General features: G+C 40.4%; 1 protein-coding gene across 1 annotated transcript in view; it reads right to left on the bottom strand.

Annotated features, from left to right (window-relative positions):
- The window catches only part of LOC128691598 (glutamate receptor ionotropic, delta-1-like), an 84,533-nt gene that overhangs the window by 18,804 nt on the left and 40,768 nt on the right, over positions 1-24,961 (bottom strand). Inside the window, exons 6-8 of the mRNA XM_070088961.1 lie at positions 22,560-22,715; positions 3,818-3,908; positions 2,518-2,818 (exon numbers count right to left, since the gene is read on the bottom strand). Of these exons, the coding sequence (XP_069945062.1) occupies positions 2,518-2,818; positions 3,818-3,908; positions 22,560-22,715 (548 nt within the window). The remainder of the gene's footprint in view (positions 1-2,517; positions 2,819-3,817; positions 3,909-22,559; positions 22,716-24,961) is intronic.

Below are 24,961 nucleotides of genomic sequence, written 5' to 3'. Positions count from 1 at the left end.
GAGCGTGGGGGAAGTTCGTGAGGCAGTAGGTAAAATGAAAGGGGGTAAAGCAGCCGGGATTGATGGGATAAAGATAGAAATGTTAAAAGCAGGTGGGGATATAGTTTTGGAGTGGTTGGTGCAATTATTTAATAAATGTATGGAAGAGGGTAAGGTACCTAGGGATTGGCAGAGAGCATGCATAGTTCCTTTGTATAAAGGCAAAGGGGACAAAAGAGTGCAAAAATTATAGGGGGATAAGTCTGTTGAGTATATCTGGTAAAGTGTATGGTAGAGTTTTTATTGAAAGAATTAAGAGTAAGATGGAGAATAGGATAGCAGATGAACAAGGAGGCTTTAGGAAAGGTAGGGGGTGTGTGAACCAGGTGTTTACAGTGAAACATATAAGTATTTAGATAAGGCTAAAGAGGTTTTTGTGGCATTTATGGATTTGGAAAAGGCATATGACAGGGTGGATAGGGGGCAATGTAGCAGATGTTGCAGGTGTATGGTGTAGGAGGTAGGTTACTGAAAGCAGTGTTTTCACGAGGATAGTGAGGCTCAAGTTAGAGTATGTAAGAAAGAGGGAGATTATTTCCCAGTAAAAGTAGGCCTTAGACAAGGATGTGCGATGTCACCGTGGTTGTTTAATATATTTATAGATGAGGTTGTAAGAGAAGTAAATGCGAGGTTCTTGGCAAGAGGCGTGGAGTTAAAAGATAAAGAATCACACATAAAGTGGGAGTTGTCACAGCTGCTCTTTGCTGATGACACTGTGCTCTTGGGAGATTCTGAAGAGAAGTTGCAGAGGTTGGTGGATGAATTTGGTAGGGTGTGCAAAAGAAGAAAATTAAAAGTGAATACAGGAAAGAGTAAGGTTATGAGGATAACAAAACAATTAGATTAGGTGATGAAAGATTGGATATCAGACTGGAGGGAGAGAGTATGGAGGTGAATGTATTCAGATATTTGGGAGTGGACGTGTCAGCGGATGGGTCTATGAAAGATGAGGTGAATCATAGAATTGACGAGGGGAAAAAGGGTGAGCGGTGCACTTAGGAGTCTGTGGAGACAAAGAACTTTGTCCTTGGAGGCAAAGAGGGGAATGTAAGAGAGTATAGTTTTACCAACGCTCTTATATGGGTGTGAAGCATGGGTGATGAATGTTGCAGCGAGGAGAAGGCTGGAGGCAGTGGAGATATCATGTCTGAGGGCAATGTGTGGTGTGAATATAATGCAGAGAATTCGTAGTTTGGAAGTTAGGAGGAGGTGCGGGATTACCAAAACTGTTGTCCAGAGGGCTGAGGAAGGGGTGCTGAGGTGGTTCGGACATGTAGAGAGAATGGAGTGAAACAGAATGACTTCAAGAGTGTATCAGTCTGTAGTGGAAGGAAGGCTGGGTAGGGGTCGGCCTAGGAAATGTTGGAGGAAGGGGGTATAGGAGGTTTTGTGTGCGAGGGGCTTGGACTTCCAGCGGGCATGCGTGAGCGTGTTTGATAGGAGTGAATGGAGACAAATGGTTTTTAATACTTGACGTGCTGTTGGAGTGTGAGCAAAGTAACATTTATGAATGGATTCAGGGAAACCGGCAGGCCGGACTTGAGTCCTGGAGATGGGAAGTACAGTGCCTGCATTCTGAAGGAGGGGTGTTAATGTTGCAATTTAAATACTGTAGTGTAAAGCACCCTTCTGGCAAGACAGTGATGGAGTGAATGATGGTGAAAGTTTTTCTTTTTCGGGTCACCCTGCCTTGGTGGGAATCGGCCAGTGTGTTAATAAAATAATAATGTATGCAGGAGAAACGGTTACTATCACCGGGCTTCCGGCATTTTAGTCGACTCTTACGACACGCATGGCACACGGAGGAAGAATTCTGTTCCACTTCCACATGGAAATAAGAGGAAATAAGAAAAAAACTAGTAAAAAAATAGAAGAAACCCCAGAGGGGTGTGTGTATATATATGCTTGTATATGAATGTGTAGTGTGACCTAAGCGTAAGTAGAAGTAACAAGACGTACCTGAAATCTTGCATGTTTATGAGACAGAAAAAAGACACCAGCTATCCTACCATAATGGAAACAATTACAGGCTTTCGTTTTACACTCACTTGGCAGAACGGTAGTACCTCCCCGAGCGGTTGTTGTCTACCAACCTACTACCTAAGATATAAATATATATATATATATATATATATATATATATATATATATATATATATATATATATATATATATATATATATATATATATATATATATATATATATATATATATATATATATATATATATATATATATATATATATATATATATATATATATATATATATATATATATATATATATATATATATATATATATATATATATATATATTATATATATATATATATATATATATATATATATATATATATATATATATATAAATATATATATATAATGATGTATATATGGAAATGAACCATATAGGGATGGAAATACTAGCTCTAGGCGTTTCAAATTTCCATGCTTCATCAGGTGAGAAAAAATCTTGCCTTGCTGTAATAGTATGCGAATATATCCGAATGTGACGTGAAGCCAGTAGCCGTGGTCATCACTCTTGTAAGTACAGTAGGTTGACACGAGGAACGCAGTTGAAGCAAGCACCACCAGGGCCCGTAAAATGGCTGCCCACACCAGCGGTGCCAGGTTAAACAGGAAGCCCCAGGGGTCCACCTCTGGAAGACCTCGGACCCCCAGGATCCTCCAGTAGTCTAACACCATTGGTACAGTGTAGTCCACCGCCTCGGCTCGCCATCTATCGATCATGAAAGGTCCAGCACCGATACTCACTTCCTGTAGGGAAACTAAGGAGGTGTTATGACATTACCAATACAGTTCGTATATTACAGTCATTTAAATAACATACTTGAAGAAAATATCAGCACAGCTAGTTTATAATATTCAATACATGGAACAACTCTCTTAAAATTCAAATATTAACTTCTTAATTAATATAGGTGACACAAATTAATTGATATTTAAGTATTTTAATCACTGATCCATCTAGAGTAAGTAACTAAACACAGTCTCCAACTGTATTAAAGTCGTCTCTTTATTTAAGTTAGAAAAAGGCCTATGCACGAGAAATGTCTCGTCAGTACAAAATAACCACTTATTAACTATTTGCTATTTGTATCATTTATCTAACCATGACCTTCGTATCTCAAAAGACATATTGTAATCTAGGTACATGTGCAACACAATCATTATAGACGAAACTTTTCACCTGGGCTGCATGCTTCGTCTGTCGATTACAGAGATGGCTCACACTCCTGGAAACATCAGCGTTGGTGGACGACGAGGTAGACGATGTGATCATCTTGAGCCTTGGTTGATGGACTGTTCACATCAGACTACCTCTCAAGTTCATCTGCTTTGTCTTCCACCAACGTTGATGTCTCCTGAAGTGTAATTTATCTTTATATGAAGATTCGTAGTATTGCATGTGTATCATACATATCAACGTGTTACAGGTTTATCATACATATCAACGTGTTGCAGATATATCATATATATCAACGTGTTGCAGGTTTATCATACATATCAACGTGTTGCAGGTTTATCATACATATCAACGTGTTGCAGGTTTATCATACATATCGATGTGTTGCAGGTGTATCATACATATCAACGTGTTGCAGGTTTATCATACATATCAATGTGTTGATACTGTACACCATTATAAAATGAAATTGTAATGCAGTCAAGCGACGTAGAGGGAAAATTACCTAAATATTTTTTTTCGTTTTATGATGATGTATTTTTTTTCAGAAAATGCCTTACATCACTGACCTCTCTCACCACCATGCCCATCATGCCGGTCCATGACCCATTATTAAGTCTAACTCCCCAGACTGTGTCAGGAGGTCGAACGAAGGTGTACCTGGTGAGATACATATACATTATAAGTGTATACAGTAACTTATAAATTATACACTGATAACTGTGTACTGAAAATTAATTTTATGTAATAATTCAAGAGGTGTCCTAAGATCTGAACCCTTGACCTGGGCGGCTGTCAGTCCAATGCCCTATCACTTGCACCACAAAGGATCATAAGTGATGTCTATCCTGGAAATTCTTTCATCTTGACTGCGAGTGATGAGATATTAGTTACATACACCTGTCAGACTCTACGGTCTTCCGAAGACCCACAAACCCGTCACTACTTTCAGCCCTGTGTCCCGCACAGTGTCCTCTACCTCGCTAAAAGTGTCTCACGACTCTGGGGAACTAAACATTTTCCAGTATTAAAAACAACAACTATTACGTGGCTTCTTTCAACGTTCCCAGTAACACCGGTATAGATATAATAGTACAATGGCCAAAGGCTTGCTCTCCGAGACTTTATGGAACTCGTCGATTTTTTGTGGTAACCTTATCTTCTTTAGGTATGTGGCATACAAAGAGTACGTAAACTTTATTCGGCGCATGTACACACCCTCACTGAAAGGCTGTCTCCCCCAACCAACGAACCAGGTACTAAGGATTGATGATGGGGCCCCGCCGTTCAATCAGTACCCAGGTTCCAGCCAATGAGAAGTTGGCTTTGGCAATCGCATAGGTGTTGTGGGTACAACACACCTGTCTGCCCTTGTCATTTCCATTCTAGAGCTGGTTGAAGCACTGTCTTCTCTCTAGTGGCTTCTATTCTGCCTTGCTTACCGTGGAGTGCACTAATACCTATTGTTGTACATAGTGAATGTAGTGTACATCTGTTCTAAATTGGTGAAGGATAATATAATTCAATTTTTTTTTCTGCTGTGTTTATTTTGCTCCCTTTACACCCAGGATAACAGGCCTTTGGGACTCCTGGGTTGTAATAAGGTACAAGGGCAATGTCTATAAACAAGGTTTTGGCATGAGTATAGGCATCCCCCTTCATGTTGTACCTGCCAACGTGTAAAATGTTAAGGCTAAAGACTTGTAATATCTCTCCAAAAACTACATTTTGGTGATTTACCCTGAACCCCTTGATATCCATGCCATTACCAATAAGATCAGCACTCTCAAGCCCTCCATTAGGTTCACTCTGACGCTTGAAAGTGAGGGCAAACTCCCCTTCCTTTGTTTCATCGTTTGCAAAACACTGGGCGATGGCACCGTTTATTTCAAGGAGTACGGAAAGTTTGTCATCACCACGTCCCATTCACGACCGCAGATGCAGGGCGCAGACTATTCTACATGCCAATCTCATTACAAAGACCATAAAAAAATTATTAATTCTTCTATATGGTGAATTGGTCGACAGTGATACAATTCATGGATACCTGCCATGAACAGAGTCACGATGACCTTTTACTCAAGCTAAATTAAATGGTCACTTTCTTGAAAGCCACTAAAGAAAGTGAAGTAAAAAGTCATTTCATTCCGAATTAAACATGTCCATAGAATTGGTGAAACAATTAAATTTAATGTTTACGGTAAGCCAACAAACATATGTTAGTAGTAGGTAACCAGGTAGAGAAAAAAATAGGGGGTTTTCTGAGGGGCGAACTAACAGAGCGAGGAAAAGGGCGTTTTTCCTGAGTGAGAAACCGGCAGAGCAAGGAACAGAACATTTTCCCAAGTGAGGAATGTTTCCCAGAGGACTTCAATATACTACAGCCCTGAGTGGCCGCCATCTGCCAGAGGGCTTCAGTATAGGATTCCACTGTATGGCAAACCTTTATATGAAGAATAGGGTGGTAACCACTACAATGGAATATTAAAGTAAAGATTCTTCCATATTAAATTTATTCATGGAGAATATTTTATCCATGAGTGACTTCAATGCTTCCAACAGTACCCATCCTTATATCATTTGAGGAAAGTTAGTGGATTTTATTGTCCAATTTCATAATAAAAAATATAAGACCTTTTATATAAGATCTTAAGGTGCATATCACCACTCCATGGTAAGTTACTGGTAACCACACCATGGTAAGTTACTGGTAACCACACCATGGTAAGTTACTGGTAACCACACCATGGTAAGTTACTGGTAACCACACCATGGTAAGTTACTGGTAACCACACCATGGTAAGTTACTGGTAACCACACCATGGTAAGTTACTGGTAACCACACCATGGTAAGTTGCTGGTAACCACACCATGGTAAGTTACTGGTAACCACACCATGGTAAGTTACTGGTAACCGCAACATGGTAAATTACTGGTAACAACACCATGGTAAGTTACTGGTAACCACACCCTGGTAAGTTACTGGTAACCTCACCATGGTAAGTTACTGGTAACCTCACCATGGTAAGTTACTGGTAACCTCACCATGGTAAGTTACTGGTAACCACACCATGGTAAGTTACTGGTAACCACACCATGGTAAGTTACTGGTAACCTCACCATGGTAAGTTACTGGTAACCACACCATGGTAAGTTACTGGTAACCACACCATGGTAAGTTACTGGTAACCACACCATGGTAAGTTACTGGTAACCACACCATGGTAAGTTACTGGTAACCTCACCATGGTAAGTTACTGGTAACCACACCATGGTAAGTTACTGGTAACCACACCATGGTAAGTTACTGGTAACCACACCATGGTAAGTTACTGGTAACCACACCATGGTAAGTTACTGGTAACCACACCATGGTAAGTTACTGGTAACCACACCATGGTAAGTTACTGGTAACCACACCATGGTAAGTTACTGGTAACCACACCATGGTAAGTTACTGGTAACCACACCATGGTAAGTTACTGGTAACCACACCATGGTAAGTTACTGGTAACCTCACCATGGTTACTGGTAACCACACCATGGTAAGTTTCTGGTAACCACACCATGGTAAGTTACTGGAAACCTCACCATGGTAAGTTACTGGTAAGTTACTGGTACCCACACCATGGTAATTTACTGGTAACCACACCATGGTAAGTTACTGGTAACCACACCATGGTAAGTTACTGGTAACCTCACCATGGTAAGTTAAGTTACTGGTAACCACACCATGGTAACTGGTAACCACACCATGGTAAGTTACACACCATGGTAAGTTACTGGTAACCACAGCATGGTACTGGTAACCTCATCATGGTAAGTTACTGGTAACCTCACCATGATAAGTTACTGGTAACCACACCATGGTAAGTTACTGGTAACCACACCATGGTAAGTTACTGGTAACCTCACCATGGTAAGTTAATGGTAACCACACCATGGTAAGTTACTGGTAACCTCACCATGGTAAGTTACTGGTAACCTCACCATGGTAAGTTACTGGCAACCACACCATGGTAAGTTACTGGTAACCTCACCATGGTATGTTACTGGTAACCTCACCATGGTAAGTTACTGGTAACCACACCATGGTAAGTTACTGGTAACCACACCATGGTAAGTTACTGGTAACCACACCATGGTAAGTTACTGGTAACCTCACCATGGTAAGTTACTGGTAACCTCACCATGGTAAGTTACTGGTAACCACACCATGGTAAGTTACTGGTAACCACACCATGGTAAGTTACTGGTAACCACACCATGGTAAGTTACTGGTAACCACACCATGGTAAGTTACTGGTAACCACACCATGGTAAGTTACTGGTAACCACACCATGGTAAGTTACCGGTAACCACACCATGGTAAGTTACTGGTAACCACACCATGGTAAGTTACTGGTAACCACACCATGGTAAGTTACTGGTAACCTCACCATGGTAAGTTACTGGTAACCACACCATGGTAAGTTACTGGTAACCTCACCATGGTAAGTTACTGGTAACCTCACCATAGTAAGTTACTGGTAACCACACCATGGTAAGTTACTGGTAACCACACCATGGTAAGTTACTGGTAACCACACCATGGTAAGTTACTGGTAACCACACCATGGTAAGTTACTGGTAACCACACCATGGTAAGTTACTGGTAACCACACCATGGTAAGTTACCGGTAACCACACCATGGTAAGTTACTGGTAACCACACCATGGTAAGTTACTGGTAACCACACCATGGTAAGTTACTGGTAACCTCACCATGGTAAGTTACTGGTAATCACACCATGGTAAGTTACTGGTAACCTCACCATGGTAAGTTACTGGTAACCTCACCATGGTAAGTTACTGGTAACCACACCATGGTAAGTTACTGGTAACCTCACCATGGAAAGTTACTGGTAACCACACCATGGAAAGTTACTGGTAACCACACCATGGTAAGTTACTGGTAACCACACCATGGTAAGTTACTGGTAACCACACAATGGTAAGTTACTGGTAACCACACCATGGTAAGTTACTGGTAACCACACCATGGTAAGTTACTGGTAACCACACCATGGTAAGTTACTGGTAACCACACCATGGTAAGTTACTGGTAACCACAATATGGTAAGTTACTGGTAACCACACCATGGTAAGTTACTGGTAACCACACCATGGTAAGTTACTGGTAACCTCACCATGGAAAGTTACTGGTAACCACACCATGGAAAGTTACTGGTAACCACACCATGGTAAGTTACTGGTAACCACACCATGGTAAGTTACTGGTAACCACACCATGGTAAGTTACTGGTAACCACACCATGGTAAGTTACTGGTAACCACACAATGGTAAGTTACTGGTAACCACACCATGGTAAGTTACTGGTAACCACACCATGGTAAATTACTGGTAACCACACCATGGTAAGTTACTGGTAATCACACCATGGTAAGTTACTGGCAACCACACCATGGTAAGTTACTGGTAACCACACCATGGTAAGTTACTGGTAACCACACCATGGTAAGTTTCTGGTAGCCTCACCATGGTAAGTTACTGGCAACCACACCATGGTAAGTTACTGGTAACCACACCATGGTAAGTTACTGGTAACCACACCATGGTAAGTTACCGGTAACCACACCATGGTAAGTTACTGGTAACCACTCCATGGTAAGTTACTGGTAACCACACCATGGTAAGTTACTGGTAACCACACCGTGGTAAGTTACTGGTAACCACACCATGGTAAGTTACTGGTAACCACACCATGGTAAGTTACTGGTAACCACACCATGGTAAGTTACTGGTAACCACACCATGGTAAGTTACTGGTAACCACACCATGGTAAGTTACTGGTAACCACACCATGGAAAGTTACTGGTAACCACTCCATGGTAAGTTACTGGTAACCACACCATGATAAGTTACTGGTAACCACACCATGGTAAGTTACTGGTAACCACACCATAGTAACTTACTGGTAACCACACCATGGTAAGTTACTGGTAACCACAGCATGGTAAGTTACTGGTAACCACACCATGGTAAGTTACTGGTAACCACACCATGGTAAGTTACTGGTAACAACACCATGGTAAGTTACTGGTAACAACACCATGGTAAGTTACTGATAACCACACCATGGTAAGTTACTGGTAACCACACCATGGTAAGTTACTGGTAACCACACCATGGTAAGTTACTGGTAACAACACCATGGTAAGTTACTGGTAACAACACCATGGTAAGTTACTGATAACCACACCATGGTAAGTTACTGATAACCACACCATGGTAAGTTACTGGTAACCACACCATGGTAAGTTACCAGTGACCACAGCATGGTGTTATAAGAGTCTTTCATAACCACTTAAGTGGAATCCTATATTTTCACCCCAGGTGTCAGTGTGACACCTGACACCTGCATCACCCCAGGTGTCAGTGTGACACCTGACACCTGCATCACCCCAGGTGTCAGTGTGACACCTGACACCTGCATCACCCCAGGTGTCAGTGTGATACCTGACACCTGCATCACCCCAGGTGTCAGTGTGACACCTGACACCTGCATCACCCCAGGTGTCAGTGTGACACCTGACACCTGCATCACCCCAGGTGTCAGTGTGACACCTGACACCTGCATCACCCCAGGTGTCAGTGTGACACCTGACACCTGCATCACCCCAGGTGTAAGTGTGACGTCTGACACCTGCATCACCCCAGGTGTCAGTGTGATACCTGACACCTGCATCACCCCAGGTGTCAGTGTGATACCTGACACCTGCATCACCCCAGGCGTCAGTGTGACACCTGACACCTGCATCACCCCAGGTGTCAGTGTGACACCTGACACCTGCATCACCCCAGGTGTAAGTGTGACGTCTGACACCTGCATCACCCCAGGTGTCAGGCTCCCCTTAAACTCACTCATATTTGATAGTGTCATTCAGATCATCTCATTACCACCTAAGATCAACCAATTCTACTGCCTTGGATCGAGAGACTCTCTCCTACAGCCTAGGCACAAGACAACCCAACTCCATTTCCTTGGACCGAGAGATCCTCTTTTACATCCTGCTCCAATTCCTTGGGACAAGACCATCCAACTCTACTTCCTCAAATCGAGAGTATTTTTTCTTACACCCACATCCATGTTTATAACACCATTTATTATCTTCCATTATTCCTATTTTCCCCGTCCCCATCATCCTTATTCTTGATCTAGGAAAATGGATCTGTCCTCCATTTCCCTGGATTAAGCCTGAATTTCTTCCATCCCCCCACAGACGCTGTATAATCCTACGGGTTAAAACTTCCCAATGATTATACTAATAATCCTCGAATATTTCATTTACTTCAATAGTAGTGATCCTGATCCACACACCAAGAATTTCATATATTTACAACTATTGCGACCTAATTCTCCATTAGCTCGATTCTCCTTAAATGATTGTTCAATCGTATACTGTATAAACTTGTAGTGTAAACCTATATATATATATATATATATATATATATATATATATATATATATATATATATATATATATATATATATATATATATATATATATATATATATATATATATATATATATATATATATATATATATATATATATATAAATATAAATATATATATATAAATATATATATATATATATATATATATATATATATATATATATATATATAAATATATGCAATAAGATCACAGTAAACAGGTGATTTCAGAATATGCAAAACAACCACTCTGAAAGAATAGAGAAATTCCAAGCGCTTTCGTGACTACTCACATTATCAAGGAACTAAGAAAGCATCCAAGCAAGCTATATAAGGGGTCTGGCCAACACCTCACTATCAGATCCCACAACGGTTAAACACCTGACGCGCACCGGCCCAACTGGACAGGTCCTTTGCACAACTCACCAACAAACTATTCTACCCAAGAAAATTTAAAAATTATTATTTGTCCAGTGTATTATTAAATTCTTCCCAAATTCTATTATTATAAATGGATCTAATTTATATAAACCAAAGGAAATATTCATATTATTTTCAAAACTGCTTTTTATGAAACAAGATTAAATTATATTCCTGTCGACCATGGACTTGCTTGATACTACTTTCTCAACTTTTTGAAAACCAATTGGATGGTTAAAGTCTCTTACATGAATAAATAGAGCATTGGAATCTTGTCCAGTTCTAATGCTATATTTATGTTGTTTTAATCTTAGTTCGAGATTTTTACCAGTTTGACCGTAATAAACTTTATCGCAGATTTTACAAGTAATCTTATAGACATATCCATCAGCATTTTGGGAGGAATTCTTTAGCAAAAGTTTTTTTACTGTATCAAAATTTTTGAATACAACTTTAATATTAAAAGTCTTAAGAAGAGAAGGCATATCAACCAAGTTTTCATGGTAAGGGAGAACCAACATATTTTTAGTTGAATAAGGCTGGTTGTCCCTTTTTGGATTGTAAAAAGTATTTCTAGCAACTTTAAAAGATTTATCAATTACATTTCTTGGGTATTTTAAATCATTACCTATTTCATAAATTTTGGATATTTCCTCATCTATGAACTCAGGACTACAAATTCGTAAAGCTCTCAAAAACATTGATGAGAAAACAGACAGTTTGACTCTATCTTGATGCGAGGAATAATAGTGGACATAGGAACAGTAATTTGTAGGTTTTCTGTAAATTTTAAATTTGAATTCATTATTACCCTTAATAATTAAAACATCTAGAAAAGGCAATGAGTTATTTTCTTCAAACTCAACAGTAAAATTTATAGAATGGGCTAAGCTATTTAATTTTCCAAGGAAATGGTGTATATCTACATTTTTGGGCATAAGACACAAAATATACCTGGAGGTTACCTGGTGGTTATTCCGGGGATCAACGCCCCCGCGGCCCGGTCCACGACCAGGCCTCCCGATGGATCAGGGCCTGATCAACTAGGCTGTTACTGCTGGCCGCACGCAGTCCGACGTACGAGCCACAGCCCGGCTGATCCGGCATCGACTTTAGGTATCTGTCCAGCTCTCTCTTGAAGGCAGCCAGGGGTTTATTGGCAATTCCCCTAATGCTTGATGGGAGGCTGTTGAACAGTTTTGGGCCCCGGACACTTATGGTGTTTTCTCTTAGTGTACCAATGGCGCCCCTACTTTTTATTGGCGGCATTTTGCATCCCCTGCCCAGTCTTTTACTTTCGTAGGGAGTGATTTCTGTGTGCAGATTTGGAACCATTCCTTCCAAGATTTTCCAAGTGTAGATTATGATATATCTCTCCCTCCTGCGTTCCAACGAGTACAAGTCAAGTGCTTCCAAGCGTTCCCAGTAGTTAAGGTGCTTGACAGAACTTATACGTGCAGTAAAGGATCTCTGTACACTCTCTAGATCTGCGATTTCACCTGCTTTGTATGGAGATGTTAATGTACAGCAGTATTCCAGCCTAGAGAGAACAAGTGATTTGAAAAGGATCATCATGGGCTTGGCATCTCTCGTTTTGAAAGTTCTCATTATCCATCCTATCATTTTCTTTGCACGTGCGATCGTGGCACTGTTGTGATCCTTGAAAGTGAGATCCTCAGACATTACTACTCCCAGGTCCCTTACATTATTTTTCCGCTCTATTGTATGGCCGGAGTCAGTAGTATACTCTGTTCTAGTTATTATCTCCTCCAGTTTTCCATAACGGAGTAGTTGGAATTTGTCCTCATTGAACATCATATTGTTTACCGTTGCCCACTGGAAAACTTTGTTTATATCTTCCTGGAGGTTAACCGCGTCCTCAGCAGCTGACAGCCTCATGCAGATCCTAGTATCATCCGCAAAGGATGATACGGTGCTGTGGTGTATATCTCTGTTTATGTCTGATATGAGGATAAGGAATAAGATGGGGGCGAGTACTGTGCCTTGTGGAACAGAGCTCTTCACTATGGCAGCCTCCGATTTAACTCTGTTGACCACTACTCTTTGTGTTCGATTTGTTAGGAAGTTGAAGATCCATCTCCCCACTTTCCCAGTTATTCCTTTAGCACGTATTTTATGGGCTATTACGCCATGATCGCATTTGTCAAATGCTTTTGCAAAGACTGTGTATATTACATCTGCATTCTGGTTTTCTTCCAGTGCATATCATCAACATATCTGAACCATTTAGCTCTATTAGGGAGGATTGTGTTAGGCAACCTTGTTTCAAAAAAATCCATGTATAGGTTACTAAGAACAGGTGAAAGAGGATTTCCCATTGCCATACCAAACTTCTGAGTGTAAAACTTATCATTAAATACAAATTTTGCATCAACAATGCAAAGTTTAATAAGTTTAATGATAGTAGGAACTGGCAATGGTAAATCATAGTTAACGAGTTCTTCAGATAATAAACTTAATAAATCATCAACAGGAACTTTCGTAAACAAGGAAGTAACATCAAAACTAACCATGTTAAAATCATTTAAGTCAGTCAAGGAGCTTAATTTATCAACCAAGCCTATGTTGTTTTTAACATTAAAGTTAGAAATTTTGCCAACAATAGGGCTCAAAATATCAACAAGACATTAGAATAATTTATATTTCTTACTTTAATATATATATAATTTATATATATATATATATATATATAAATATGTATATATATATATATATATATATATATATATATATATATATATATATATATATATATATATATATATATATATATATATATATATTTTATATATATATATATATATATATATATATATATATATATATATATATATATATATATATATATATATATATATATATATGTGTGTGTATATATATATATTATATATATATATATATATATATATATATATATATATATATATATATATATATATATATATATATATATATATGTGTATATATATATATTATATATATATATATATATATATATATATATATATATATATATATATATATATATATATATATATATATATATATATATATATATATATATATATATATATATATATATATATATATATATATATATATATATATATGTGTATATTGAGGAATTGTTAAATGTTGATGAAGATAGGGAAGCTATGATTTCGTGTATAGGGCAAGGAGGAACAACATCTTGTAGGAGTGAGGAAGAGCCAGTTGTGAGTGTGGGGGAAGTTCGTGAGGCAGTAGGTAAAATGAAAGGGGGTAAGGCAGCCGGGATTGATGGGATAAAGATAGAAATGTTAAAAGCAGGTGGGGATATAGTTTTGGAGTGGTTGGTGCAATTATTTAATAAATGTATGGAAGAGGGTAAGGTACCTAGGGATTGGCAGAGAGCATGCATAGTTCCTTTGTATAAAGGCAAAGGGGATAAATGAGAGTGCAAAAATTATAGGGGGATAAGTCTGTTGAGTATACCTGGCAAAGTGTGTGGTAGAGTTATTATTGAAAGAATTAAGAGTAAGACGGAGAATAGGATAGCAGATGAACAAGGAGGCTTTAGGAAAGGTAGGGGGTGTGTGGACCAGGTGTTTACAGTGAAACATATTAGTGAACAGTATTTAGATAAGGCTAAAGAGGTCTTTGTGGCATTTATGGATTTGGAAAAGGCGTATGACAGGGTGGATAGGGAGGCAATGTGGCAGATGTTGCAGGTGTATGGTGTAGGAGGTAGGTTACTGAAAGCAGTGAAGAGTTTTTACGAGGATAGTGAGGCTCAAGTTAGAGTATGTAGGAAAGAGGGAAATTATTTCCCAGTAAAAGTAGGCCTTAGACAAGGATGTGTGATGTCACCTTGGTTGTTTAATATATTTATAGATGGGGTTGTAAGAGAAGTAAATGCGAGGGTCTTGGCAAGAGGCGTGGAGTTAAAAGATAAAGAATCACACATAAAGTGGGAGTTGTCACAGTTGCTCTTTGCTGATGACACTGTGCTCTTGGGAGATTCTGAAGAGAAGTTGCAGAGATTGGTGGATGAATTTGGTAGTGTGTGCAAAAGAAGAAGATTGAAAGTGAATACAGGAAAGAGTAAGGTTATGAGGATAACAAAAAGATTAGGTGATAAAAGATTGGATATCCGATTGGAGGGAGAGAGTATGGAGGAGGTGAATGTATTCAGATATTTGGGAGTGGACGTGTCAGCGAATGGGTCTATGAAAGATGAGGTGAATCATAGAATTGATGAGGGGAAAAGGGTGAGTGGTGCACTTAGGAGTCTCTGGAGACAAAGAACTTTGTCCTTGGAGGCAAAGAGGGGAATGTATGAGAGTATAGTTTTACCAACGCTCTTATATGGGTGTGAAGCATGGGTGATGAATGTTGCAGCGAGGAGAAGGCTGGAGGCAGTGGAGATGTCATGTTTGAGAGCAATGTGTGGTGTGAATATAATACAGAGAATTCGAAGTTTGGAAGTTAGGAGGAGGTGCGGGATTACCAAAACTGTTGTCCAGAGGGCTGAGGAAGGGTTGTTGAGGTGGTTCGGACATGTGGAGAGAATGGAGCGAAACAGAATAACTTCAAGAGTGTATCAGTCTGTAGTGGAAGGAAGGCGGGGTAGGGGTCGGCCTAGGAAAGGTTGGAGGGAGGGGGTAAAGGAGGTTTTGTGTGCGAGGGGCTTGGACTTCCAGCAGGCATGCGTGAGCGTGTTTGATAGGAGTGAATGGAGACAAATGGTTTTTAATACTTGACGTGCTGTTGGAGTGTGAGCAAAGTAACATTTATGAAGAGGTTCAGGGAAACCGAAAGGCCGGACTTGAGTCCTGGAGATGGGAAGTACAATGCCTGCACTCTGAAGGAGGGGTGTTAATGTTGCAGTTTAAAAACTGTAGTGTAAAGCACCCTTCTGGCAAGACAGTGATGGAGTGAATGATGGTGAAAGTTTTCTTTTTCGGGCCACCCTGCCTTGGTGGGAATCGGCCAGTTGATAATAAAATAAATAATATATATGTATATATATATACATATATATATATATTATATATATATATACATATATATATTTTTTTATTATTATCACACCGGCCGATTCCCACCAAGGCAGGGTGGCCCGAAAAAGAAAAACTTTCACCATCATTCACTCCATCACTGTCTTGCCAGAAGGGTGCTTTACACTACAGTTTTTAAACTGCAACATTAACACCCCTCCTTCAGAGTGCAGGCACTGTACTTCCCATCTCCAGGACTCAAGTCCGGCCTGCCGGTTTCCCTGAATCCCTTCATAAATGTTACTTTGCTCACACTCCAACAGCACGTCAAGTATTAAAAACCATTTGTCTCCATTCACTCCTATCAAACACGCTCACGCATGCCTGCTGGAAGTCCAAGCCCCTCGCACACAAAACCTCCTTTACCCCATCCCTCCAACCCTTCCTAGGCCGACCCCTACCCCGCCTTCCTTCCACTACAGACTGATACACTCTTGAAGTCATTCTGTTTCGCTCCATTCTCTCTACATGTCCGAACCACCTCAACAACCCTTCCTCAGCCCTCTGGACAACAGTTTTGGTAATCCCGCACCTCCTCCTAACTTCCAAACTACGAATTCTCTGCATTATATTCACACCACACATTGCCCTCAGACATGACATCTCCACTGCCTCCAGCCTTCTCCTCGCTGCAACATTCATCACCCACGCTTCACACCCATATAAGAGCGTTGGTAAAACTATACTCTCATACATTCCCCTCTTTGCCTCCAAGGACAAAGTTCTTTGTCTCCACAGACTCCTAAGTGCACCACTCACTCTTTTTCCCTCATCAATTCTATGATTCACCTCATCTTTCATAGACCCATCCGCTGACACGTCCACTCCCAAATATCTGAATACATTCACCTCCTCCATACTCTCTCCCTCCAATCTGATATTCAATCTTTCATCACCTAATCTTTTTGTTATCCTCATAACCTTACTCTTTCCTGTATTCACCTTTAATTTTCTTCTTTTGCACACCCTACCAAATTCATCCACCAATCTCTGCAACTTCTCTTCAGAATCTCCCAAGAGCACAGTGTCATCAGCAAAGAGCAGCTGTGACAACTCCCACTTTGTGTGTGATTCTTTATCTTTTAACTCCACGCCTCTTGCCAATACCCTCGCATTTACTTCTCTTACAACCCCATCTATAAATATATTAAACAACCACGGTGACATCACACATCCTTGTCTAAGGCCTACCTTTACTGGGAAAAAATTTCCTTCTTTCCTACATACTCTAACTTGAGCCTCACTATCCTCGTAAAAACTCTTCACTGCTTTCAGTAACCTACCTCCTACACCATACACTTGCAACATCTGCCACATTGCCCCCCTATCCACCCTGTCATATGCCTTTTCCAAATCCATAAATGCCACAAAGACCTCTTTAGCCTTATCTAAATACTGTTCACTTATATGTTTCACTGTAAACACCTGGTCCACACACCCCCTACCTTTCCTAAAGCCTCCTTGTTCATCTGCTATCCTATTCTCCGTCTTACTCTTAATTCTTTCAATTATAACTCTACCATACACTTTACCAGGTACACTCAACAGACTTATCCCCCTATAATTTTTGCACTCTCTTTTATCCCCTTTGCCTTTATACAAAGGAACTATGCATGCTCTCTGCCAATCCCTAGGTACCTTACCCTCTTCCATACATTTATTAAATAATTGCACCAACCACTCCAAAACTATATCCCCACCTGCTTTTAACATTTCTATCTTTATCCCATCAATCCCGGCTGCCTTACCCCCTTTCATTTTGCCTACTGCCTCACGAACTTCCCCCACACTCACAACTGGCTCTTCCTCACTCCTACAAGATGTTATTCCTCCTTGCCCTATACACGAAATCACAGCTTCCCTATCTTCATCAACATTTAACAATTCCTCAAAATATTCCTTCCATCTTCCCAATACCTCTAACTCTCCATTTAATAACTCTCCTCTCCTATTTTTAACTGACAAATCCATTTGTTCTCTAGGCTTTCTTAACTTGTTAATCTCACTCCAAAACTTTTTCTTATTTTCAACAAAATTTGTTGATAACATCTCACCCACTCTCTCATTTGCTCTCTTTTTACATTGCTTCACCACTCTCTTAACTTCTCTCTTTTTCTCCATATACTCTTCCCTCCTTGCATCACTTCTACTTTGTAAAAACTTCTCATATGCTAACTTTTTCTCCCTTACTACTCTCTTTACATCATCATTCCACCAATCGCTCCTCTTCCCTCCTGCACCCACTTTCCTGTAACCACAAACTTCTGCTGAACACTCTAACACTACATTTTTAAACCTACCCCATACCTCTTCGACCCCATTGCCTATGCTCTCATTAGCCCATCTATCCTCCAATAGCTGTTTATATCTTACCCTAACTGCCTCCTCTTTTAGTTTATAAACCTTCACCTCTCTCTTCCCTGATGCTTCTATTCTCCTTGTATCCCATCTACCTTTTACTCTCAGTGTAGCTACAACTAGAAAGTGATCTGATATATCTGTGGCCCCTCTATAAACATGTACATCCTGAAGTCTACTCAACAGTCTTTTATCTACCAATACATAATCCAACAAACTACTGTCATTTCGCCCTACATCATATCGTGTATACTTATTTATCCTCTTTTTCTTAAAATATGTATTACCTATAACTAAACCCCTTTCTATACAAAGTTCAATCAAAGGGCTCCCATTATCATTTACACCTGGCACCCCAAACTTACCTACCACACCCTCTCTAAAAGTTTCTCCTACTTTAGCATTCAAGTCCCCTACCACAATTACTCTCTCACTTGGTTCAAAGGCTCCTATACATTCACTTAACATCTCCCAAAATCTCTCTCTCTCCTCTGCATTCCTCTCTTCTCCAGGTGCATACACGCTTATTATGACCCACTTCTCGCATCCAACCTTGACTTTAATCCACATAATTCTTGAATTTACACATTCATATTCTCTTTTCTCCTTCCATAACTGATCATTTAACATTACTGCTACCCCTTCCTTTGCTCTAACTCTCTCAGATACTCCAGATTTAATCCCATTTATTTCCCCCCACTGAAACTCTCCTACCCCCTTCAGCTTTGTTTCGCTTAGGGCCAGGACATCCAACTTCTTTTCATTCATAACATCAGCAATCATCTGTTTCTTGTCATCTGCACTACATCCACGCACATTTAAGCAACCCAGTTTTATAAAGTTTTTCTTCTTCTCTTTTTTAGTAATTGTATACAGGAGAAGGGGTTACTAGCCCATTGCTCCCGGCATTTTAGTCGCCTCATACGACACGCATGGCTTACGGAGGAAAGATTCTTTTCCACTTCCCCATGGACAATAGAAGAAATAAAAAAGAACAAGAGCTATTTAGAAAAAGGAGAAAAACCTAGATGTATGTATATATATATATGCATGTGCGTGTCTGTGAAGTGTGACCAAAGTGTAAGTAGGAGTAGCAAGATATCCCTGTTATCTTAGCGTGTTTATGAGACAGAAAAAGAAACCAGCAATCCTACCATCATGCAAAACAGTTACAGGTTTTTGTTTCACAGTCATCTGGCAGGACGGTAGTACTTCCCTGGGTGGTTGCTGTCTACCAACCTACTACCTATATATATATATATATATATATATATATGTATATATATACATATATATGTATATATATATGTATGTATATATATATGTATATACATATATATACTATACATATATATATATATATATATATATATATATGTATATATATATATATATATATATATATATATATATATATATATATATATATATATATATTTTTTTTTTTTTTTTTTTTTCAACAAGTCGGCCGTCTCCCACCGAGGCAGGGTGACCCAAAAAAGAAAGAAAATCCCCAAAAAGAAAATACTTTCATCATCATTCAACACTTTCACCACACTCGCACATTATCACTGTTTTTGCAGAGGTGCTCAGAATACAACAGTCTAGAAGCATACACATATAAAGATTCACAACATATCCCTCCAAACTGCCAATATCCCAAACCCCTCCTTTAAAGTGCAGGCATTGTACTTCCCATTTCCAGGACTCAAGTCCGACTATATGAAAATAACCGGTTTCCCTGAATCCCTTCACTAAATATTACCCTGCTCACACTCCAACAGATCGTCAGGTCCCAAGTACCATTCGTCTCCATTCACTCCTATTTAACACGCTCACGCACGCTTGCTGGAAGTCCAAGCCCCTTAGCCACAAAACCTCCTTTACCCCCTCTCTCCAACCCTTTCGAGGACGACCCCTACCCCGCCTTCCTTCCCCTATAGATTTATATGCTTTCCATGTCATTCTACTTTGATCCATTCTCTCTAAGTGACCAAACCACCTCAACAACCCCTCTTCTGCCCTCTGACTAATACTTTTATTAACTCCACACCTTCTCCTAATTTCCACACTCCGAATTTTCTGCATAATATTTACACCACACATTGCCCTTAAACAGAACATCTGCACTGCCTCCAACCGTCTCCTCGCTGCTGCATTTACCACCCAAGCTTCACACCCATATAAGAGTGTTGGTACTACTATACTTTCATACATTCCCTTCTTTGCCTCCATAGATAACGTTTTTTGACTCCACATATACCTCAACGCACCACTCACCTTTTTTCCCTCATCAATTCTATGATTAACCTCATCCTTCATAAATCCATCCGCCGACACGTCAACTCCCAAGTATCTGAAAACATTCACTTCTTCCATAGTCCTCCTCCCCAATTTGATATCCAATTTTTCTTTATCTAAATCATTTGACACCCTCATCACCTTACTCTTTTCTATGTTCACTTTCAACTTTCTACCTTTACACACATTCCCAAACTCATCCACTAACCTTTGCAATTTTTCTTTAGAATCTCCCATAAGCACAGTATCATCAGCAAAAAGTAACTGTGTCAATTACCATTTTGAATTTGATTCCCCATAATTTAATCCCACCCCTCTCCCAAACACCCTAGCATTTACTTCCTTAACAACCCCATCTATAAATATATTAAACAACCATGGTGACATTACACATTCCTGTCTAAGACCTACTTTTACCGGGAAGTAGTCTCCCTCTCTTCTACACACCCTAACCTGAGCCTCACTATCCTCATAAAAACTCTTTACAGCATTTAATAACTTACCACCTATTCCATATACTTGCAACATCTGCCACATTGCTCCTCTATCCACTCTATCATATGCCTTTTCTAAATCCATAAATGCAATAAAAACTTCCCTATCTTTATCTAAATACTGTTCACATATATGCTTCAATGTAAACACCTGATCTACACATCCCCTACCCACTCTAAAACCTCCTTGCTCATCCGGAATCCTACATTCTGTCTTACCTCTAATTCTTTCAATTATAACCCTACCGTACACTTTTCCTGGTATACTCAGTAAGCTTATTCCTCTATAATTTTTACAGTCTCTTTTGTCCCCTTTCCCTTTATATAAAGGGACTATACATGCTCTCTGCCAATCCCTAGGTACCTTCCCATCTTTCGTACATTTATTAAACAAAAGTACCAACCACTCCAACACTATATCCCCCCCTGCTTTTAACATTTCTGTCATGATCCCATCAGTTCCAGCTGCTTTACCCCCTTTCATTTTACGTAATGCCTCACGTACCTCCCCCACACTTACATTCTGCTCTTCTTCACTCCTAAAAGATGGTATACCTCCCTGAACAGTGCATGAAATTACTGCCTCTGTTTCTTCCTTAACATTTAAAAGTTCCTCAAAATATTCTCGCCATCTACCCAATACCTCCATCTCCCCATCTACTAACTCCCCTACTCTGTTTTTAACTGACAAATCCATATTTTCCCTAGGCTTTCTTAACTTGTTTAACTCACTCCAAAATTTTTTCTTATTTTCATTAAAATTTCTCAACAGTGCCTCTCCCACTCTATCATATATATAGATATCTACAAAGGAAACATTCGTTAAGGAAAGAATAAAATTTCTTTAGTATTAGAATGGGTAGAGTTTGTGAAATACGGAAAATAATTAAAATTAGAGAAAAGCATGGTAATATCCGAACATATCAAAAGCAAAGAACTGAGGATCACAAATAAGAGACAGCAGAGTGAGAAAGAAACAAGAACACTTCTCATAACATTGTTCATGCTTGAAAAGGAAGTGAATATGCGTAGCCTCGTGCATAGGTTAGATATTCATGCTCGCAGCTCTGCAACTGCCTCGTTTTCTTTTCTACGACCAGCCTACGCACAGTGGCATGTAAATTGACTACCTTTCTTTCTCTATAGATATAATTAATGTTACTGGGTTTACTTACGTGAAGTTAAGTGCACCAGAGAGGTATTCGATCATCTTCACCAAGGAGCCCTGGAAGTGAATCCTGTGAAACCCGGAACCTGGGTCATTTACACTCACTAACCTACCGAAGCCAGACTCCTCGATCGCCACCCGCAGATTCGGTCGGTGGTGGAACCTACAAGGATGGCGGAGGCGGATATTACAGTATTATTTATATTAACCTGCCACTGTTCTGCGCATTCAAGAGCAAAACTCTACTTAGACCCACTCAAGCGCGCGCACACACACACACACACACACACACACACACACACACACACACACACACACACACACACACACACACACGCAGGCCCATGCTGGAGTATGCAGCACCAGTTTGGAACCCACACCTGGTCAAACACGTCAAGAAATTAGGGAAAGTGTAAAGGTTTGCAACAAGGCTAGTTCCGGAGCTAAGGGGAATATCCTATGAAGAAAGGTTAAAGGAAATTGGTCTGACAACACTAGAGGACAGGAGGGTCAGGGGAGACATGATAACGACATACAAAATACCGCGTGGAATAGACAAGGTGGACAAAGACAGGATGTTCCAGAGATGGGACACAGAAACAAGGGGTCACAATTTGAAGCTGAAGACTTAGATGAGTCAAAGGGATGTTAGGAATTATTTCTTCAGTCATAGAGTAGTTAGGAAGTGGAATAGTCTGGCAATCGATGTAGTGGAGGCAGGAATCATACAAAGTTTTAAGACGAGGTATGATCAAGCTCATGGAGCAGGGAGAGAGAGGACCTAGTAGCGATCGGTGAAGAGGCGGGGCCAGGAGCTGAGTCTCGACCCCTGTAACGACAATTAGGTGAGTGCAATTAGGTGAGCACACGCACGCACACACACACACACACACACACATACACATACACGCACACACACACACACATACACATACACATACACGCACACACACACACACATATACACATGCACACACACACACACATATACACACACACACACACACACACACACACACACACACACACACACACACACACACACACACACACACACACACACACACACACATACACGCACACACACACATACACGCACACACGCAACAAGCAGTCTATCCGAAGAAGTGAAGAGGCTTCTGAGTGAGCTAGATACCTCAAAGGCAATGGGGCCAGGTAACATCTCTCCATGGGTCCTGAGAGAGGGAGCAGAGGCGCTATGTATACCCCTAACAACAATATTCAATACATCTATCGAAACAGGGAGATTGCCTGAGGCATGGAAGACAGCAAATGTGGTCCCAATCTTTAAAAAAGGAGACAGACATGAACCACTAAACTACAGACCAGTGTCACTGACATGTATAGCATGCAAAATCATGGAAAAGATTGTCAGGAGAAGAATGGTGGAACATCTAGAAAGGAATGATCTCATCACCAGCAGCCAACATGGTTTCAGAGACGGGAAATCCTGTGTCACAAACCTACTGGAGTTCTATGACATGGTGACAGCAGTAAGACACGAGAGAGAGGGGTGGGTGGATTGCATTTTCTTGGACTGCAAGAAGGCGTTTGACACAGTACCACACAAGAGATTAGTGCAAAAACTGGAGGACCAAGCAGGGATAACAGGGAAGGCACTGCAATGGATCAGGGAATAATTGTCAGGAAGACAGCAGCGAGTCATGGTACGTGGCGAGGTGTCAGAGTGGGCACCTGTGACCAGCGGGGTTCCACAGGGGTCTGTCCTAGGACCAGTGCTGTTTCTGGTATTTGTGAACGACATAAAGGAAGGAATAAACTCCAAGGTGTCCCTGTTTGCAGATGACGAGAAGTTGATGAGAAGAGTTCATTCGATCGAAGACCAGGCAGAAATACAAAGGGATCTGGACAGGCTGCAGATCTGGTCCAGCAACTGGCTCCTGGAGTTCAATCCCACCAAGTGCAAAGTCATGAGGATTGGGGAAGGGCAAAGAAGACCGCAGACGGAGTACAGTCTAGGGGGCCAGAGATCCATACATAGCTTTAAGCAGAGGTACGATAAAGCTCATGGTTCAGGGAGAGTGACCTAGTAGCGACCAGTGAAGAGGCGGGGCCAGGAGCTTGGACTCGACCCCTGCAACCTCAACTAGGTGAGTACAACTAGGTGAGTACACACATACACGCACACACACACACACAAGCACACACACACAAATACACGCTCACACACACACACACACACACACACACACACACACACACACACACACACACACACACACACACACACACTGGAAAACTTCATGTGCCAACACGTAAGGGACACTACAAGAGAGAGAGGAGAGGATGAACCAGCAAGGCTGGACTTAGTATTCACCTTGAGTAGTGCAGATATCGAGGACATCACATATGAAAGACCCCTTGGGG

Source organism: Cherax quadricarinatus, chromosome 26 (assembly GCF_038502225.1).
Source record: "Cherax quadricarinatus isolate ZL_2023a chromosome 26, ASM3850222v1, whole genome shotgun sequence".
NCBI lineage: Eukaryota > Metazoa > Arthropoda > Malacostraca > Decapoda > Parastacidae > Cherax > Cherax quadricarinatus.
This window is presented reverse-complemented; position numbering and strand designations above follow the sequence as displayed.